Raw genomic sequence first — 17,031 nt, forward strand, 5'->3', positions numbered from 1 at the left:
AGTCCCAGCTTTTTCATCTTCTGTCAGAAAAAAAATGCAGGCACACAATATCGAAACACGAATAGCTGCAGTGATGCTGACTGTCGATACGCATGTCGATGTTAAAGCTGCAGACAATCCAGTGAATTCTGTTATTGGGGAAGATGTTGATCTTGCAGTGCTTCTAATAGCTGTAACACTAACTCCACCAGCAAAAGAAATATATTTAGACAAGAGTGGAAGGGGGAAAATAAAAACCAAAATATTTCCTGCCCAAGAAATTCAAAAACATTCATTTTATTATTATTATTATTATTATATTTAGATGATAATAGCATGAGGCAAGCCTATTTATGCTATTTCGTTTAAGCTCATTTCTATCGGTATTTTGTTGTTCAATTCTTTTTCTTCACAGTTTCAGTGGTTGTGATACAACTTGAGCCATTTATAAGAAGGGAAAAACATCATTTATTGAGTTTTTTTAACAAAATCCATTGATAAAGGAAAGAACATAGGAACTGTCTTTTACGACCCAAAATCAGCTCCGGACGCCATAGCAGAAGCGTGTGAAGTTATGTTTCTTGCAGTCGCTCAATCTGACCTTAATAGACATCAATATAAAAGTTTTTTTTGCAATATTTGCTTGCATAATTTTGTACTTAAAGTGGTGTTTTTCGAAAGAAATTCCCCTTATGAGATGGTTTTGTCCGTCCGTCTGTTCTTCGTCCAACTCGAGAACCTGCGCTAACCGATTTATACGAGTTCGAGTATCAGTTCTATTGAATAAGAGCAGGATTTCCGAATGTGAGCAGAGTGTTAAAAAATTCCCCTACCGAAACTCGTATGCGATTCTTCGTTATCTTGTACTAATTCTTATCCAAAGAGGCCCATGGAGTTACGCTGACAATATTGGCGGTAGTGTGATATCTTTTAAATTATTAAAATAAAATTGGTCTCTTTGCTATATGTTGTCCTTTCAACATATAAAAGAAAGGGGATTATTTTTTGGGTTACAAGCAACAGATGAAATCCACGCGCAATTCATTTCGAGTGCGCACTCAACATAGTGATTTAAACGGTTTCATGCTTTTGTCCACCGCAATATAAAAGTTAATCAAGTGTGTAGGTACGCAATAAAAGTAACCTTACGCGAAGATGCGTATAAATGAGGGAGGTACTGAAAGTACCGAGTTACTCCCAACTATACTAGGTTCTACATGCAGGTAATTTTAATTATTACCATAAAACTAACGAAGCGTAAAGAATTTTAATTCGAAATTGATACTTTAATGGCACACGGCACATTTGATTTGACACTTGGTAAAGGATTCGCTTTTCGCTTTTGAAAGAAATATGGTCTTACCTAACCTATGTATGTATTGTTAAAAATGAGCAATTAAATTTTAAGATTTTCGAGTCAGATTATTTTCAAATATGTGTCCAACAACCATTAAGCTTAATTTTCTTTATTCGTCCATTGTGATACTTCCACCTTCACCCACGTATAGTCTAATGCGCGCTCGAGTAATTCATTCCGGAAGGCAGTGATTTATCTGATAGGCTGGTGTCTATTGTTACAAGTAAGTAGTTCCGTGCGCTGATCTCACCTCTTGTTTTCTGTTTCAGATGGTACAAGCTATACAAGTACTTCGGTTTCATCTCCTGGAATTAGAAAAGGTAAGCGGGTAACTTAAGGCCGATCGTATAAATTACATTTTTTGGATATAATTACCAAATTTTTGGAATTCATCGCCGCGCTCTGCTGAGTGTCTCGTATCATTAAAGTTCATATATCCATTACAGATACAGATACTATATTAATTTCATTTCGAATTAAGCCGACTCTCGTTTTCAACGGTCGAATTTTTGCACATGCAACTCAATCGGTATTCGGATAGATTTATTTTTAAAATTTTGAATACAAAGGAAAACACCGGAAGTACAATATGCGTTAGTACTAATAATTATGTAATATTCAAGATCTTTGCGGCAAATTGAATATTAAATCAACGGCGAAACCAAAATAGTGGGTGTAAGTAGTTCCGTGAAGGGTTTACGTCCTTGAAATAGCCATCGAGTCCGTGACTAACACTTGTAAAACTCATTTAGGCAGCGACTGTCTTAAGTGAATGACCCTTAACTAATTGTAACGAGATAGCCAAAGTAGCGAGAGTCACCCTTTGCATCGTAATTAGATGATAGGGGCGCTTCTTGATGATACTTCATCAATATAAAAATGATCGTCCTTTATTCGATACGCGTTACCTTTTTTAAAAGTCATTCTGCATCTCGTGCAACTGTGCTCTCGAGTGGAGGATGTGAGGAATTCTCTATTTAAATTTATACGTGTTCGACTTCGCAACGATACGAATACATTAAAAACTTAAAATTATGGAAATAAGCGTCCTGACCGGTCAACGTTTTGCATGTGCAGGTACATTTAAATTGCTAAAAGGGGACACTATCTGGGTTTATCTCTCTCTGGATATTATATTGGCGATCTGGTTGCGAGGCAAATGCATATAACCGGTTGTCCGAGACGTCGTCTTCGGCAGCCATCTTTAGGTGCCCTTCTTGAATTTAGAACTTATCCAAATGAATGTGCAGATTTTTCTAACAAAGAAACCTTTTGGCGAATTACAATATAACATATAAAAAATGTCATCTAATTCATATGCTTGGCCACATCCTTTAGACAGGCATCGTGCGCTTAAATACCAAATGCTGTTCGATATCCGCAGTTTGAAAACATGGATTTGTCTTAGAATATGTAAATATGAACATCGCAGATTTATGTAAATTACGTACACTCAAATTTAATAGAAAAGCACTTTTACTTTATAGACAGAAATGTAATTAATTTATTGCCAATAGTCAATTTTGTCACAAAATGCAGTCTGTGAGATAATAAGCCTACGATTTACTGCATATGTATATATCGGGAAAAATTATTTAAACAAAAGCCACAACTTTCGAAAACTTATTTGTTACCGCTTTGTTTTTCTTTTTCAAGAATACGGACAAATTAACTATAAATCTAATCTTTCATTACAATTCCCATAGAAGTGCTCCTCAGACGTCGCGCATCCATCATTTTTGCAACTGCAACATGTGTACCAATTTTTAAAGCGATTGGACGTTTCTACACAAAGCTATCGTGCCCACGGACAGACAGACAAACAGCTATACAAATTTCGAGGATTGTTAATCTAGTTTGCGCACGGTATGCAAGTAGAAAAGGGTCACTTTCCCGTCCTCTGGAATTTTATTCGTGGTTTGATTTATCTGAGTAACGGAGATGATAATAATGAAATTGACTCGCGACTATGTTTCTCAGAATTTCTGCTCTATAATTAAAATTGATGTCAAAATAATTTGAGATTGGATTTGATATTTGTTTTCATTTTCAAGCAAAAGACAGTGCAAATTTATCAGCCATTTTAATTGAAACAATCAAAATTCGATTATAAGTACATAATTAAATTAATAAATTGAAACCAAATTCCAAGAAATAAGTTACGATTTAAATTCATTACAGTATGTACAACAGAAATAAAAAGGAAATGTCCGTAATGAAGTCAATTAAGATTATAAATATTATTGTATTTTTTTCACTAACATTATTTACCCTTGTTATGGTAGCTGCAAAGTTGTAAGTATTTTGATTCAAATTTCTGGCTTTCAGCTCAAATATATAAATGGAAAATAACTAAGAACAATTTCTGTTTTGAACAATTTTTAAATTTCAATATTATTTTGGCAACCGTTTAAAATGATCTTGGGCCATATTTTTATTAAAATAAAAATCGTCAAGTAAGTTACCTTTTGTAAATAAGTAGAGCGGCAAAAGGTCATCAATTACATAACATGAAACTCTTAAAAATGTAGGCTCGCAATTTGGGCTCAAATTGGCACAAACTGTTCATTTAAACACAAACTCATTCAATCGAATTTATTCGATAGTTGCTGTAACAAAAAGTGGCCAAAATAGTTGATATCGTCTTAATTACCTTGTAATGTCAATAATCCAAATATTAAGTCTTAGGTCATATAGACGGACGTTTTTGTACATACGCGTTTATGTACGTACACTCAAAAACCGCCACACAAAAATGTGCACTATCACTGCCTACAAACACACCTTCAATTTCGCAGTATGTTGAGCGATACACAAGGAAGTAGTTTAGCACTGGCAGCAGTGGTGTGCATTGTTGTGCTCCAAACGAAATGAACAAAATGCGACAGAGTGTCCTACAATCAGGGATTTCTAAAAAAAAGAAATAAACAAATTCAAACTTATATAACAAAGAAATATTGCAGCTTACCTGATAATGTACGACGCTACTGCGACGCACAATCTGCATCCACACGTTGAACGCAGACGCACGCACAACGAAATCATTAACGTCATCTAAAATGATTGCGCATGTTTTTGTATGTGCGTTTTTAAGTGCACGTACAAAAACCTCGTCTGTGGGGTCCTTTAGACTGCGATATCCATTAAACAGGCGCGTATCAAAAACACACAACAGGAACATCTACTGATATTGGACGTTCAGCTAAAGATACGAGAGGGGGTCAATGAGGAAGTGTCTTGGCGTCAGATAGTCGGTGCTGTCAGTAGGATCACTGGTAATAGGAATTAGTGGACAGCTGTTCAGTAACGTGCCTAATTCCTCCAGCGTAAGGATGATTTTTTCAACTTGTCTAATTAGTAGGTTCTTAGTGGACTTAACGGCGGCTACAAACAATCCTCCAAAATGAGGAGGATGAAAAGACAGTTTGATTGGCAATGATGTCATAGTTTCTTCGTTTTATGGGCTTAGCGTTGAAACGGCGACAATTTAAACAATGAATGCGCTGGCTTGTAATGATTGGAGTGAAAGTATCCAATATTTTCTTTGTATCACGGATAAGGTGATGAGTAGATCGGCGTACAACCTACTTCCATGATTAATAATTGCATATCAGAGGAGCTAAGAAACTGGACCGGATGCATTGCATCTTGATTTTGCCAGTCGACCGCCCACCGTTTAAGCGCCCTCTTTCATCCACTTGGAGAGCAAAGGCGATAATGCGTTGGCCTTTCCTATTTCGGCATAAGTCTTCTGCGAAATCTAAAGGACGTGTTCGACGAACTTTATTTCGCGTATTATGAACAAATCTGATAACGTAGGCGAGTGAATGGATCAAACGTGTGTAAGATGAAAATCGTTGCAGAAACGAAAATGGGTCCTCTCGTATCACTGTGGTCGTAACAAAGATATTCGGATGATCGTCAACTTTGGTGCAACAAGAGTGCATGTTTAAGGTCCCGTCCACAGTACGGGTGATTCATCAATGAAGCGACGGAAAGTCCTCTTGAAGCGCGATCACAGTGGATTGTAATTGGTGCTCACGTGACCCCAGAGACCAACTCGTAATTTCTTTTTGTCAGCGGTCCAGTGCATGACACAATGTTGTATCGGAACTCTATCGGGTTGCTAAAGAAGACCAAGAACCTTAAAGGCAGAATCGGTTGTTTGGAAAGCGATGGGAGAGTTCAGCTGGCCTTGGTCAACCGATGTGAGCACTTATGGATAGTTTGAAGCCCATTTTCGTGAAGGAAAATGGCCCGGATGCACAGAGATTTGTGAGGAATGCAGAACCCGTATCACCGTACTCGTCTTCCATATTAGCACGGTAAAAAAAGTGGCGATAAACACGAAATTCAGGATTCAATAGTATCTGTCTATACTGGAAGCGTATGTCACTAATGAGAGTGAGGATCGGAAATCGAAATGATAATAATACGGAGGCGATATCTCGTTGTCCATTTTCATCTGGCGCTGAAGCGTTCTGTACGATACGTCGCTTTGTGTCGCTTTTCAATACACCCTGAAGAGGCATATGGATTACGTGGGTGTACTGGCGAATCCATTTTGGGGCTTTCACTGCTAAGCGATTTTAATACCCATTGCAACTGTAGGAAACGTATTCGTTGGCCAATAAATGAATTTTTAGCGGGAAGGTCCCGTAGCGTTTAATCGATAAGTGTCCTATTCCGGAGACAGACCTTTTTTCCGTATCCGAAGTGTACTTTCCTAATTAATTCATGAATTAAGCGAAGCGTACATGCGGTTTTGTCTATCATAGTGCGAACAATATGACCACGACTAAAAGCATAATACACAGCGCAAGAGACGGTGCTTTAGAGAGTAATGCTGGCAAGGTCTCGATTCTTTGTAAAATTTACAGACGAATACTTACCGACAGATGCAGGATTGAACTCGTGGATGAGCTTATAGTGTCTTTTTTGACAACTGCGATACGAAATTTAAGGATTTGCAGTCACCAACCATATGACGAGACGAAAAACAGTTTAAACACAATTTATTAATTTTGATAAAGTCAAAACGCTCCCTTCCAGGTAACATTTAAAACTACCACAGTTAAATAATTGATGAAAATTCATACAATAAACACAAACAATAGATGGCGCTGTGCTAATTCTTATTGGGGGTTGTGTAGACATAGGCTTAGATAAAACTATTTGTTCCGTGTGAGTAACGAAAGTTTTAGTTTTGGGATAAAATGGCTTAATCTCTTTATGGGCTTTGCATTCATCGGTATGTAATTCTTCACTACTTGCGCGAACGTGTATAAAATGAAATAGCTCTTCAGTAGTAGCATCCAATATTAGTCCATTCAGATATCAATCCCTAAAAGATAGGTAACTTAATTTTTGGTAGGTTTGAAGAATTAGACATTTGCGGTGCTACATGCGAGCATCGGCGCACTTTCTTTACAAGTGTTAGGTATAGCGAAATTTATTTACAAAAGCGAAAAGTGACAAAATCACGAAAAAGTTCACCCAACGCAACGCGCACACTAAACAACTTCCTGATCCAGTTCGAATTTGTTTTAGATTAGTAGTGAAGATTCTAATTTATAATTTAAAGCGAGTATTCGGAAGGGCAAGTTACATAGCACAACAAAATGCAACTAACCTTTTACGGCTGTGCGTTCCAAAACTCTATGGCGTCTTCTTCCTTGATAACTGTCTATTTACAATTGATGGTCACATGTAAATAAATTTGTATAGTAGGTACATACACCACAAATCATATCAAATCTCTAACATCTCTTAATTCACTAACTAATTTTTTCCGATAAACTTATAATTACACAAACACACTGTCTTTAGTACATCTGAAAACCGAAAAGCCGGTATCACGACTCCAAAAAATGGGCCGTACTCCACCCAATGGCGAAAGCACGGCGGCACACATATGGCCCAAGGTGAAAGTCAGAAAGCCACGGCGCCCGTTAAAACACCCTCTCTTGTGCAATCTTTGGTTCCACTTCCTTATTCTTTAGTTACAAAATTCTCTTATCTAAACGCGCATCTGCGACAACATCTGTTTACAAAATTAATTGACTTTTAGCGTTAAGCGCAACTCTTATCGTAACGTAAATTTGTTAGTTTCCTTTTTTTGTGAGTTTATTTAAAGAGATTTGGCGCCTTTTCATTAAAACTTTTCGCCTACAAGTTTCGGTTCGGGCATTAACATCATTTTTTTAAATACGGCCCTGCAATTTTCTTTCTGAAAAAATACGTGTATCACATTGCCTATAGTTATTAAATGCTATCACCCAAAGATGACATTCATGTTAAACTGTCTTGATGCATCTCTCAAATCGGTTCTTGTCCACATTGTAAGCGGCGTTAGATTTGGCACCTGTACCATAATAGGTCAATGTGACCCAAATTCCTGCGCGACCAAGGACAAACAGGACTGCATATGCTAAAGCAGAGGAACGGTTGTTAGATCAAAATTTAATAAACAAAAACATTATTGATAACAAGAGAGATTAAAGGCACGAAGCGCAAAGAGGAAAAGATTCTTCCCATAATGACACAAGATCACAAGCAATATAATACGTCTTCTACAAAAAAAGTTTTGTGGTTTTGGTGCAGAAACTACTACGAACATTTATTTAAACGAAGCGTTGATAATTTGACAAGTGACAATGAGCGTCACAATTAAAAACACTACTTATTTTTAATTTGCTAACGAATCACTATACCCAGTTTGCTCGTGTTTGGTTTCAGTTCATCATGACTACACTAAAGTCTATTACACATTAATAAAGAATTGGTACAAATCTAGTTTTGGAACAGACACTATTGCAAGAATTCATATGTTTCTTTTCTTGGTCAATGCACACAGTTTCTTAGTTGTGGGTAGTTCACGTACATTTTGGCATGAATCTTCGACCAGATTTTTTTGTATATAATGTTTATTTCTACACAAAAGTTTAGTTTGAAACATCTTTTGTTACAAACGTAGAACATGTGGTTTTTTTAATTTACATTTCGTAGATTGTGTTTGATAAGATAAAAAAAATTTGATTTATAATAAATTTCAAAGACGTATAAATGTAACTGCGGAATGCCGACGCCGCCGCTTTAAGTTGGTTCCTTCACATACACATATGCAGATTATTCATCAATCTTTTAAAAGCACGACCTTTAACAAACAGTTGGAGTTGTTTTCAAGTTTGTGTGTCGGAAATATTTTAGGATTTATAAATAGCAGAAGTTTCTTTATCTTATATCTTTATGTAAATAAGCGATGTACATTTCTTTACTATGATGTTCATTTGATGTCAAGTTAATGAATCGTCGTTAACGATATTTATTGTAAAGTATATATTTCGGTCAGTTGGGAAGATCAGAATTTTGATGGGATTGTCTATAAAGGAATTTGGTGAGAAATGGCCCAAAATAAAAAGTAAGAGTTGTCATCTTCACGATAAAGATCGCAAAAGAACAGGTTGTTTCTAATCTTCTACGGGAGAATCTAATTTACTGCCTCGTATTTCGATCATTAAAAAGTACATAAAGTATGTAAGTTTGGAACTCGTTTTGAGAAATGCAGTGTTCATCGGCAGATAGCGGAATGTGCCGCCGGACACCTCATAAAGCCGATCTAGATGCCATATCCTCCGTAGACCGATAAAAACACTTAACAATTAACAGTCTTTGATAGGCCTTTTAATGATGACGAATTTATATACAAAAACGTATTTGTGTTCATAACCTTGCGCGCGGACACATCACTTAATTCCACTTTTTCTGTTTTAAAACATTCGTCATAAGAAATGATATTAAAAAGAATCGTACAAAACGTCTCCTACGCAGTTGTCCATCCAGTCTGAAGGCCAAATCCTATACCTACATCGGTTCGGACCTAGCAAGCCATGTTTCGTATGCAAATGAGTCCACTTTCTTTTGATTCGTGTGCGGTTTGGTCCAAGCCAAGCTCTTATGTTAATGTGCCGCATCAGACTGGTTTCATTTTTTTGCTTCTGATCGATCTTAACATTGTATCGAGTAAAATTTAATTTTCTTTTTTCTTCAGGTACACGAACTCTGTGACAACTTCTGCCATAGGTATATAAGTTGTCTAAAAGGAAAAATGCCCATAGACTTAGTAATAGATGAAAGGGACGCTGGAAAACCACCCGAACCCATTGGTACCCCTGCAAATGGCGACGGTGGTACTCGTAGTACAGCAGACTCCACATCGCATACGGATGGAGCCAGCACACCTGATGTCGTAAGTAGTATTTACTATTAAATTTAATCTTTATTTATACTCCACGTATAACGTATATTTACACACACGCTCCGGCAGCACACTTTTATTTTTAAGCTCGTTGATGTAAAGCAGATTAAAAATTGCTCGTAATTAATCTAACACTTTTTTCAATATTAGCACATCAGTAACGCGGAAAGAAATTTGTTTTCGAACTTAACATTCTAATATGTTATATTTTGGTTTACATAATTTATCTTAGAACGTTATCCGGAGTTATGTTAGCCTCGAAGGTAATCAATTTATTTTTCGTGGTATTAATATGTATCTGTTAATTATGTGTCTATAAAAAATCGATTTAAATTATTACTACTTTAGTTCGAATGCACTATGTACCTTTAGTAATCAAGTTTATGTTTGTAACTTTGTTGACTAATTTAAAATTAACGTTAATAGATTATCTCATGCTGCAGTCTTTATTGCATCCCACAACGGTCAGGTTAAAATACCGCTTGATTAAATTTAATGAACTGTATTTTTTTCTGATAATTCGCAATGCGAGCGAACGAAGAAAGCACTTCGCGCAATCATTTTACATTAAGATTTTCCTTCGCATTGAAAAGATTTATCCCATTCGATTTTATAGTGTCGTATCACGGTAATCAAATAACTCAAATTTGTGTACGTGTGTTTAATGTTATCCACACCCGTACATTCTCTCTTAAAATACTTCTTATACATTCCCTTACAAGGATTTTCAAAGATATTTGCATAGAATTTCTATTCTTATTCACCCCACATAACTCAAATTGTTTTATATCACGACTACGGCGTAAAAGGTGCCTTGCTTCAGTGTATTAGCCAAACAATTAAAGAAAAAGTGAACAAAGCGATTTCTTCGCCCGATTTCGATGCAACCGCAAAATATTAGTTCATTTTCGTGATGCTGTTTGCAAAAAGCAGGGGGAGATGTACGAAAGGGAGTTTTACTGGTAATTGGTGTCAATTTAGACTGACGCATCACTCATGCGAGCGAGGGATTATATTACACCCTCTCATATACCGTCACCTCTTGACTTATTTTTATAAGTATCGACGGGTTTCGTACATAAAATATTGATTTAATCAAATATTAAATGAACGAAATTATTTAATCTACCTGGAGATACGCTCTTTGATAGCTTGACGCCGATACAGTTGTGTTATTTAGCCCGAGTTTCTCTCGGTGGGGAGCATTCGGTGCTGAAATAAAACCATTTCGGGCTCTCTGGTGAAAAATGTGGCGACGTAGGGTCGCGACGCGATTCAGAAAGCGGATTTAGCAGTTTGGTCACTCGATCATTTTACAAGATCGATTGTTATTGAAAATTAACAACTCTCTTATCACCCCTTTTTGTCCGCAGATATTTATACCCCATTTATTAAAATTCGCATTTATGGACAATTCAATTTACATGTAAATGTAGAGCTAGTATCCATATTTACCAAAAAATATCAGTTTTTCTTCGCCACCATTTAATGATTGTGCTAGAAGAAAACAAATGAACTTAATTCTCACAACAATGCAGGCTTAAAGTGTGAGTGGAATTTACAAAAGTAGGACCTTTACCTCTTTCATAACATGCATAAAAAATGCAATGCCTCGTCGTTTGTACTTACCTGTGTAACAAGTAGGATTTAAAAATGTAAGACAAGTAAAAACAAACATAGTGAAAGTCCTAGCCAAATCACAACGTACATTCACTTTGGCCAATCGATGACAGAAATAAACGCACTATAGAAAGTGTTTCCAACAGATATTTGGCTTTAAATAGTATTCGCATAATAAAATAGGTACCATCAGATTTGTGGCAAGGTACCGAGATCGGAGATCTATGGACAGTTTTATACTCACTTACCTTCCTACAGTAAACAAAATGTCCGTTTTTTACCTTTTTCCCATAATTGGCCAATTCGTCAGTCAGGATATATGGGCGGATCGGTGCTCAATTACAACTTCTATACATATTGACCTCCTGAGACAGTATGCCAGTATACATGCTCAAAACAATCTTGGCTTCATAATAAAAGGCGCGTCAAGTAAATACCATTCACTCTAAAAATAGAAAAAAAAGTTTATTTAAGTCGAAAATAGTGTCTTGTTACGGTATTGTAAATGTAAAAAACACAGGGCTAGATGTAGCTAGTGCGGCGCGATATCGGATATAACGAATTGACAGTTGATAGTTGACGATGGTCAAATTAGTGAAAAGTTGCGCATTTAAGAGTAATTATCGTCCTGCAAAGAAAAACAGAACATTTCGATTACTGCCCAAGATAGGTGTGCCAGAAAAACCTAAATTTTCTGATTTTGTTTTTATTTTTTTTAATCTTATACGAACAGCTACAGAAAATTAAAAAACCACTTTCTCATTGGCACAATTTGAGATCCACTTACTACAAGACACCGTTGAGAGATTTTCAATACAATGTTTCGTGTCGGAAAAATCATTATCAGCTTTATTTTTTGATATGGCCCGTAAAAAGGTACATACTGTATTGAGTAGCATTTTTTATGATAAATAAATCGGAAACTGTTGGTTTCAACAGAATGGTGCACTCGCGCCAAATTCTCTAATCGTGCGAGAATGCCTATCGAACATATTTTCCATTTCCTAGGACATTTGTTTGTGCGCGGGTGCACCATCATGTTGAAAAATCAATTTCCAACTTTTGTTTTATTTGTGTGCCGTACATCGTTGTATTTTAGTAATAAAAAATTCATTACAATAAGTACTTTTTTTACGGGCCATACACAAAAATAAAGTTGATGATGATTTCTCCAAAACGAAACGTTGTATTGAAAATCTCTCAACCCTATCTTGTACAGTTCAAATAGTGGGAATGAGAAAGCTTTTTTTATATTTTTTTGCATCTGGTCAAATAACATCAGAAAAACAAAAAAAACGAAATCGGCAACTTTCGGTTTTTCTGGTATACCTTCGGAAGTAATCGCAACTTTCTTTTCTTTAAAAGCATGATAATAACTATTTAAATACGCATCATTTCTCTAATAACAAAAATATCATGTGTTGATACAGGGGTATATTGAGTGATAGAATGGATCAAAATGAGCACTTTTTTCAAATAAACCGAGGGTCCAACGTGTTTCGTTTGGTGTGCGCGCCCTTTCGTGGTAGGAATTTTGAAAAAATTTTTGCAACATCGGAAAGTGCATACCCAAAAACCTATTGAAAGACGTTCCACCGGTCTTTGTAATGGTTTCCGAGAGAAAAATTAAAGAATAAATGCAAATTTCACCACTTTTATGGGGGTGGTCCCCAAACGAAACACGTTGGACCCTCGGTTTATTTAGAAAAAAAGTGCTTGTTCTGATTCCCTCTACCACCCAATTTTTTTTACATAGTTACATGTAACACCCTGTATAAATGATCACTTGTGTAGCACGGCGACACAGAAGACGTTAATTTTTCGTTCAATTTATAGTTAGAGACTTACACTGCTTTAACGAAGGCGGTGGAATGTGACCGCGGGTTTTTAAAGTGTAGAGCTTCTTGTTATTAGCAGCCCTTGCCTCAAATTCTCACAAAAATGTCTACTTCCCAAGGAGTGGGAGAGGAAATTAATTTTTATAAGACTGCAATTTTGTGCCGGAATAGTCGAACTCACTGTTATCGCCCTAGAAGCAAACATATAAAAAGTCTAAACATTTCGAAGTTAGTCCAACGAAATTTTGTTGCAAAAATGGGACGCAACCTATCAAAGTTTCAGAAACTGCATTATTTGCAAGCTCCAACCCCCACACCGACTGGCCTATAATAGGGATATTTTCTCTTTGCGTACCGATATATTAAATAATTATCCCAGCACAAGGAACACAATATAATTTTTTCCCAACAACTTGGGCGGTATCGCAGAAGAATAGTAGCGGGTTTAAGAATTATGAATGGCAGGGTTGTACAAAATAACGATGTAAGTGTCAATATTATATACACATATGGATATGTTTTGTCCATCCGTTGGCGAATATAAACCCGAGCAGTTTAACGTAGTATTATGTAAGAATATACAGTGATATTCATTTAGAAGTAGACATAGGGATTTGTATGTATTGTTTTCCCTATCTCTACTTTTAAATGACTTCTGAAGGACGTCTAATTTTATGCAACCAAAATAACTTCTTAATGAAGATCTGGCTGTCTTACTGTCGCTTTTATTAAAATCCCGAATGACAGTGCAAAATGCGTGTGCATGTTATTTTGGCTGCATAAAATTAGTCGTCCTTCGGAAGAGTTTTTGTCATTTAAAAGTGGACAGCCGCATCACCAGACACAGATAACTTCAAAACTTCTAATCTTCACTTTTCCTAAGATTGTTAGGAGATTTAAAGAATTAGATACATCAGTAGACGTTCTGTGGAAATGGAAATATGTTTGGAAAATACGAAATTGCATATTGCAGAGTTGGCCAACTGTAAACTAGGCAGGGGTATTTCCAATAAAAATGTAAAGAGAGTGTAATGTTATGAATTTATAATACATTTATGGAATTGGAGAAAGTAAATGTTAATAGTATCTAGGGTTAGTGGAAATAGTAGCTACTTTTGCTGATTTGCAGACTTTACATGCTAGTCAAATGTGGGATTATAAAAAAATACTTATCTAAACATAAATAATACATAATTCAAAATTGAGTGCAAAGATTTTAAGGGCGTATTTACCAGCCAAAGATAGGAAATTTTTTTCATATAATCGTATGTTCTAACTTGCTTCGTTTTCTAGATACAGGGTGGAAAAGTTTAAAAAAATCTGTTTTTAACAATTATTCTAAAACCTTTCAGCCGATTTAAATAAAATTTGGTAGGATTATTTGGTGTCATAAGGGCCTTCCTTTGGTGGGAATAAAATAAACAAAAACCGACTTTTTAAAAAACTTATCTAGAAAACGAATCAAGTTAGGACGTACGATTATATGAAAAAAAATTCTTATTTTTTGCTAGTATAACGCCCTTGTTGCATTCAATTTTGAATCACCCTGTAGAAACCATCATGGGAGCGTCATACTGAGTACTTTGTCTGTCAGTTTTAGTAATACTTTAAAATAAAGATCAAGAAAATCTACGTTTTCCAGTATGACACATTTTGATGTGAAACAGAGCTTAATACTTATATATTATCATGTTCTCGTTTATAAAAAGTAAGAGTATAGTATTATTAAAAGTGCAGATAAATTAACTTTCGTACGATAGGTCAAGTACCTTTCGTCGTGTTATTTAATAGACTAACGGTCAAAACTTTTGTTATAACGAAATGATATTCTTTTATGATATAGTTGTGTAAAACTATACTGTTATAACAGCAATAAATTATTATTATTATGTTACACCTGAAAATACTCACACCAATTTTCAGAAAATCTTTCTAAATAGGGGCGTGATAGCAAATATTACGACTATTAAAATGTGTTTCCTATGCGTCCTTGAAAAACTAATTCGTTGATGCATATCATTTAATTTAACTTAGAAACGAGTTGCTATACTTGAATGTCGCATATCAATCCACTTAAACTATTTTATGCATAAAATTGAGGTTTTTGCAACCCCCACAATTATCTATCTAGGAAAATGTAGGTAGGTAATCTGATTTTTTTGCACAACTTTCCCTAATCTAGGAAAATATAGGTTAGGGAAACTTGTGCAAAAAAAATCAGATTACCAACAAGCAGCAGTAAATGCATATACACAAATAAGCCAGGGTGGTATTAAAACAAGCGAGTGAATAATCGATCATAACAAAGTAAGTGGAATTTAGTAAGCTGCTGAGTGCTGGCTGCGCTTGTCACATCGCACGTAGATCAATGGAAGGTTAGTTGCAACCGCCGCTGCTCCCTTCTACCACTCCGCCTATAGGAGGTATTCAGTCGCTTCTTCAAAAATGTTCGATGTACAGTGTGTCCATATTTCGATGACCACATTCATTTGCGGCACTAGTTTGGGAACCAATTTCTTTCAATACATGAGCAAGAAAGAGATGAAGTAGTTTGGGAATTGGCTCAAAACGTAAAGGTCATTCATACACCACGAAATCAAAAAAATACTTCAAAATTAATACCTATACCTGTTTCAAATAACACAAAAATAAACCGAAACGAGACAGTAAATCTGCATAGGTCGCGGATCAGTGACGAGAAACCATAGATTGGATTTGATTCGCGACTCGTTCGTAGATAGCATAAACTGATTTTCAAAACAACCTCATGTATTGACGCATTTTTCAAAATTTTAATATTGTAAAGCTTTCAACGCAAAACAGCGTCGATTTTCATCGAAAATTAGCCAAGTTTTATTCGTAATTGTTATGTTTCAGTTCAGTTTTTTCCTGTGTGTATAAGGATGGTAATAACAAAATTGCTGGTTTGTGTATACGCTGTAATTGCAGATCAAACCACAATTGGTAATGACAAGTTAACAATACGTGAGCGGTCGATTAAGCGTGTTATTATCGCAATTAATTTGTGTACAAAGAGTTGCAATATTTCTTTTTTATTTGACCGATTTTGATGCTTATTTTGATGAATATCCCAATCTGGCAAGATGTAGTAGACGCGCGTCGGGAAAAAAATTGAAAATATGTCTGTAGTGTTGTCGTAGAGAGATAAAAATAAACGGCACTCGACGACTGGTATGCATGGAGTAAGTAAAACCCCAGATTGTGCTTTGGAAGCTGCTCAAAATGACGATACTTCATACCAGAAACGCATTGCTCTGCCAATAGCATCTCACGCGCGCGTTTGTCGTCTGAGTAGTATAATTAACGCGATATTTATAGCGCGACAAGGGCAACAATCGACCCGAATTATTTGTCAATATACAAAAGTGGAAATCTAAATCGATTTTCCGTAATGGAATGAATTGTAATTAGACCCTTATTAGTTTATGCAGTAGCGTTCTAGGGTATATGCAACGGGAGAATCTCGAGTTCCCGTTCCGTTTCCTTCCTGATACAATTTGCATCGTCTCGGAATCACTTAGCTGGAGGAAGCAGCTCGGTCCCCGCGGTGCCCTCACTACGCCGCTTTTATTGGGGCATTATCATTTTATTGACTTCAAATAGCTTGTAAAACGCAGAGCTGCGAGCCGAGCGCGGGAAGCGATTCCACCGAAACAGCCTAATTCAGGAGACAGTGATGGCTTGTAATCGCCGACAAAGCTTCCCTTTGCAAACAGGTGGATTTGTTCAATTTATTATTCCGTTGTATACCAGCTGGGTCGTACATCGATATACAATTGTGGAGAAATTTATTCCGCTTTAAGGGAACTATGCTGCGCGCCACATTTTTCTAATTTCAAACGCCATTACGCGAAACGACATTTTAAGTGTGCGGGTGAATTTTTGCAAGGGATAAAGGACGCAATTACCTTCATCGCTGGCGTTATTATCCTAGCATTAAGAATTGAAGGATAATTAGC

At 36.2% G+C, this 17,031-nt stretch overlaps 1 protein-coding gene across 4 annotated transcripts in view; it reads left to right on the forward strand.

Moving 5' to 3' along the window:
• LOC116160343 (homeobox protein homothorax) overlaps nt 1–17,031 on the forward strand; it is a 304,208-nt gene that overhangs the window by 46,431 nt on the left and 240,746 nt on the right. For all 4 annotated transcript variants that reach the window (XM_031473530.1, XM_031473531.1, XM_031473532.1 and 1 more), the window contains exons 5-6: nt 1,606–1,656; nt 9,387–9,584. In XM_031473530.1, coding sequence (XP_031329390.1) covers nt 1,606–1,656; nt 9,387–9,584 — 249 coding nt within the window. The remainder of the gene's footprint in view (nt 1–1,605; nt 1,657–9,386; nt 9,585–17,031) is intronic.

The sequence above is a fragment of the Photinus pyralis genome, unplaced genomic scaffold (assembly GCF_008802855.1).
Source record: "Photinus pyralis isolate 1611_PpyrPB1 unplaced genomic scaffold, Ppyr1.3 Ppyr1.4_LG1, whole genome shotgun sequence".
Taxonomy (NCBI): domain Eukaryota; kingdom Metazoa; phylum Arthropoda; class Insecta; order Coleoptera; family Lampyridae; genus Photinus; species Photinus pyralis.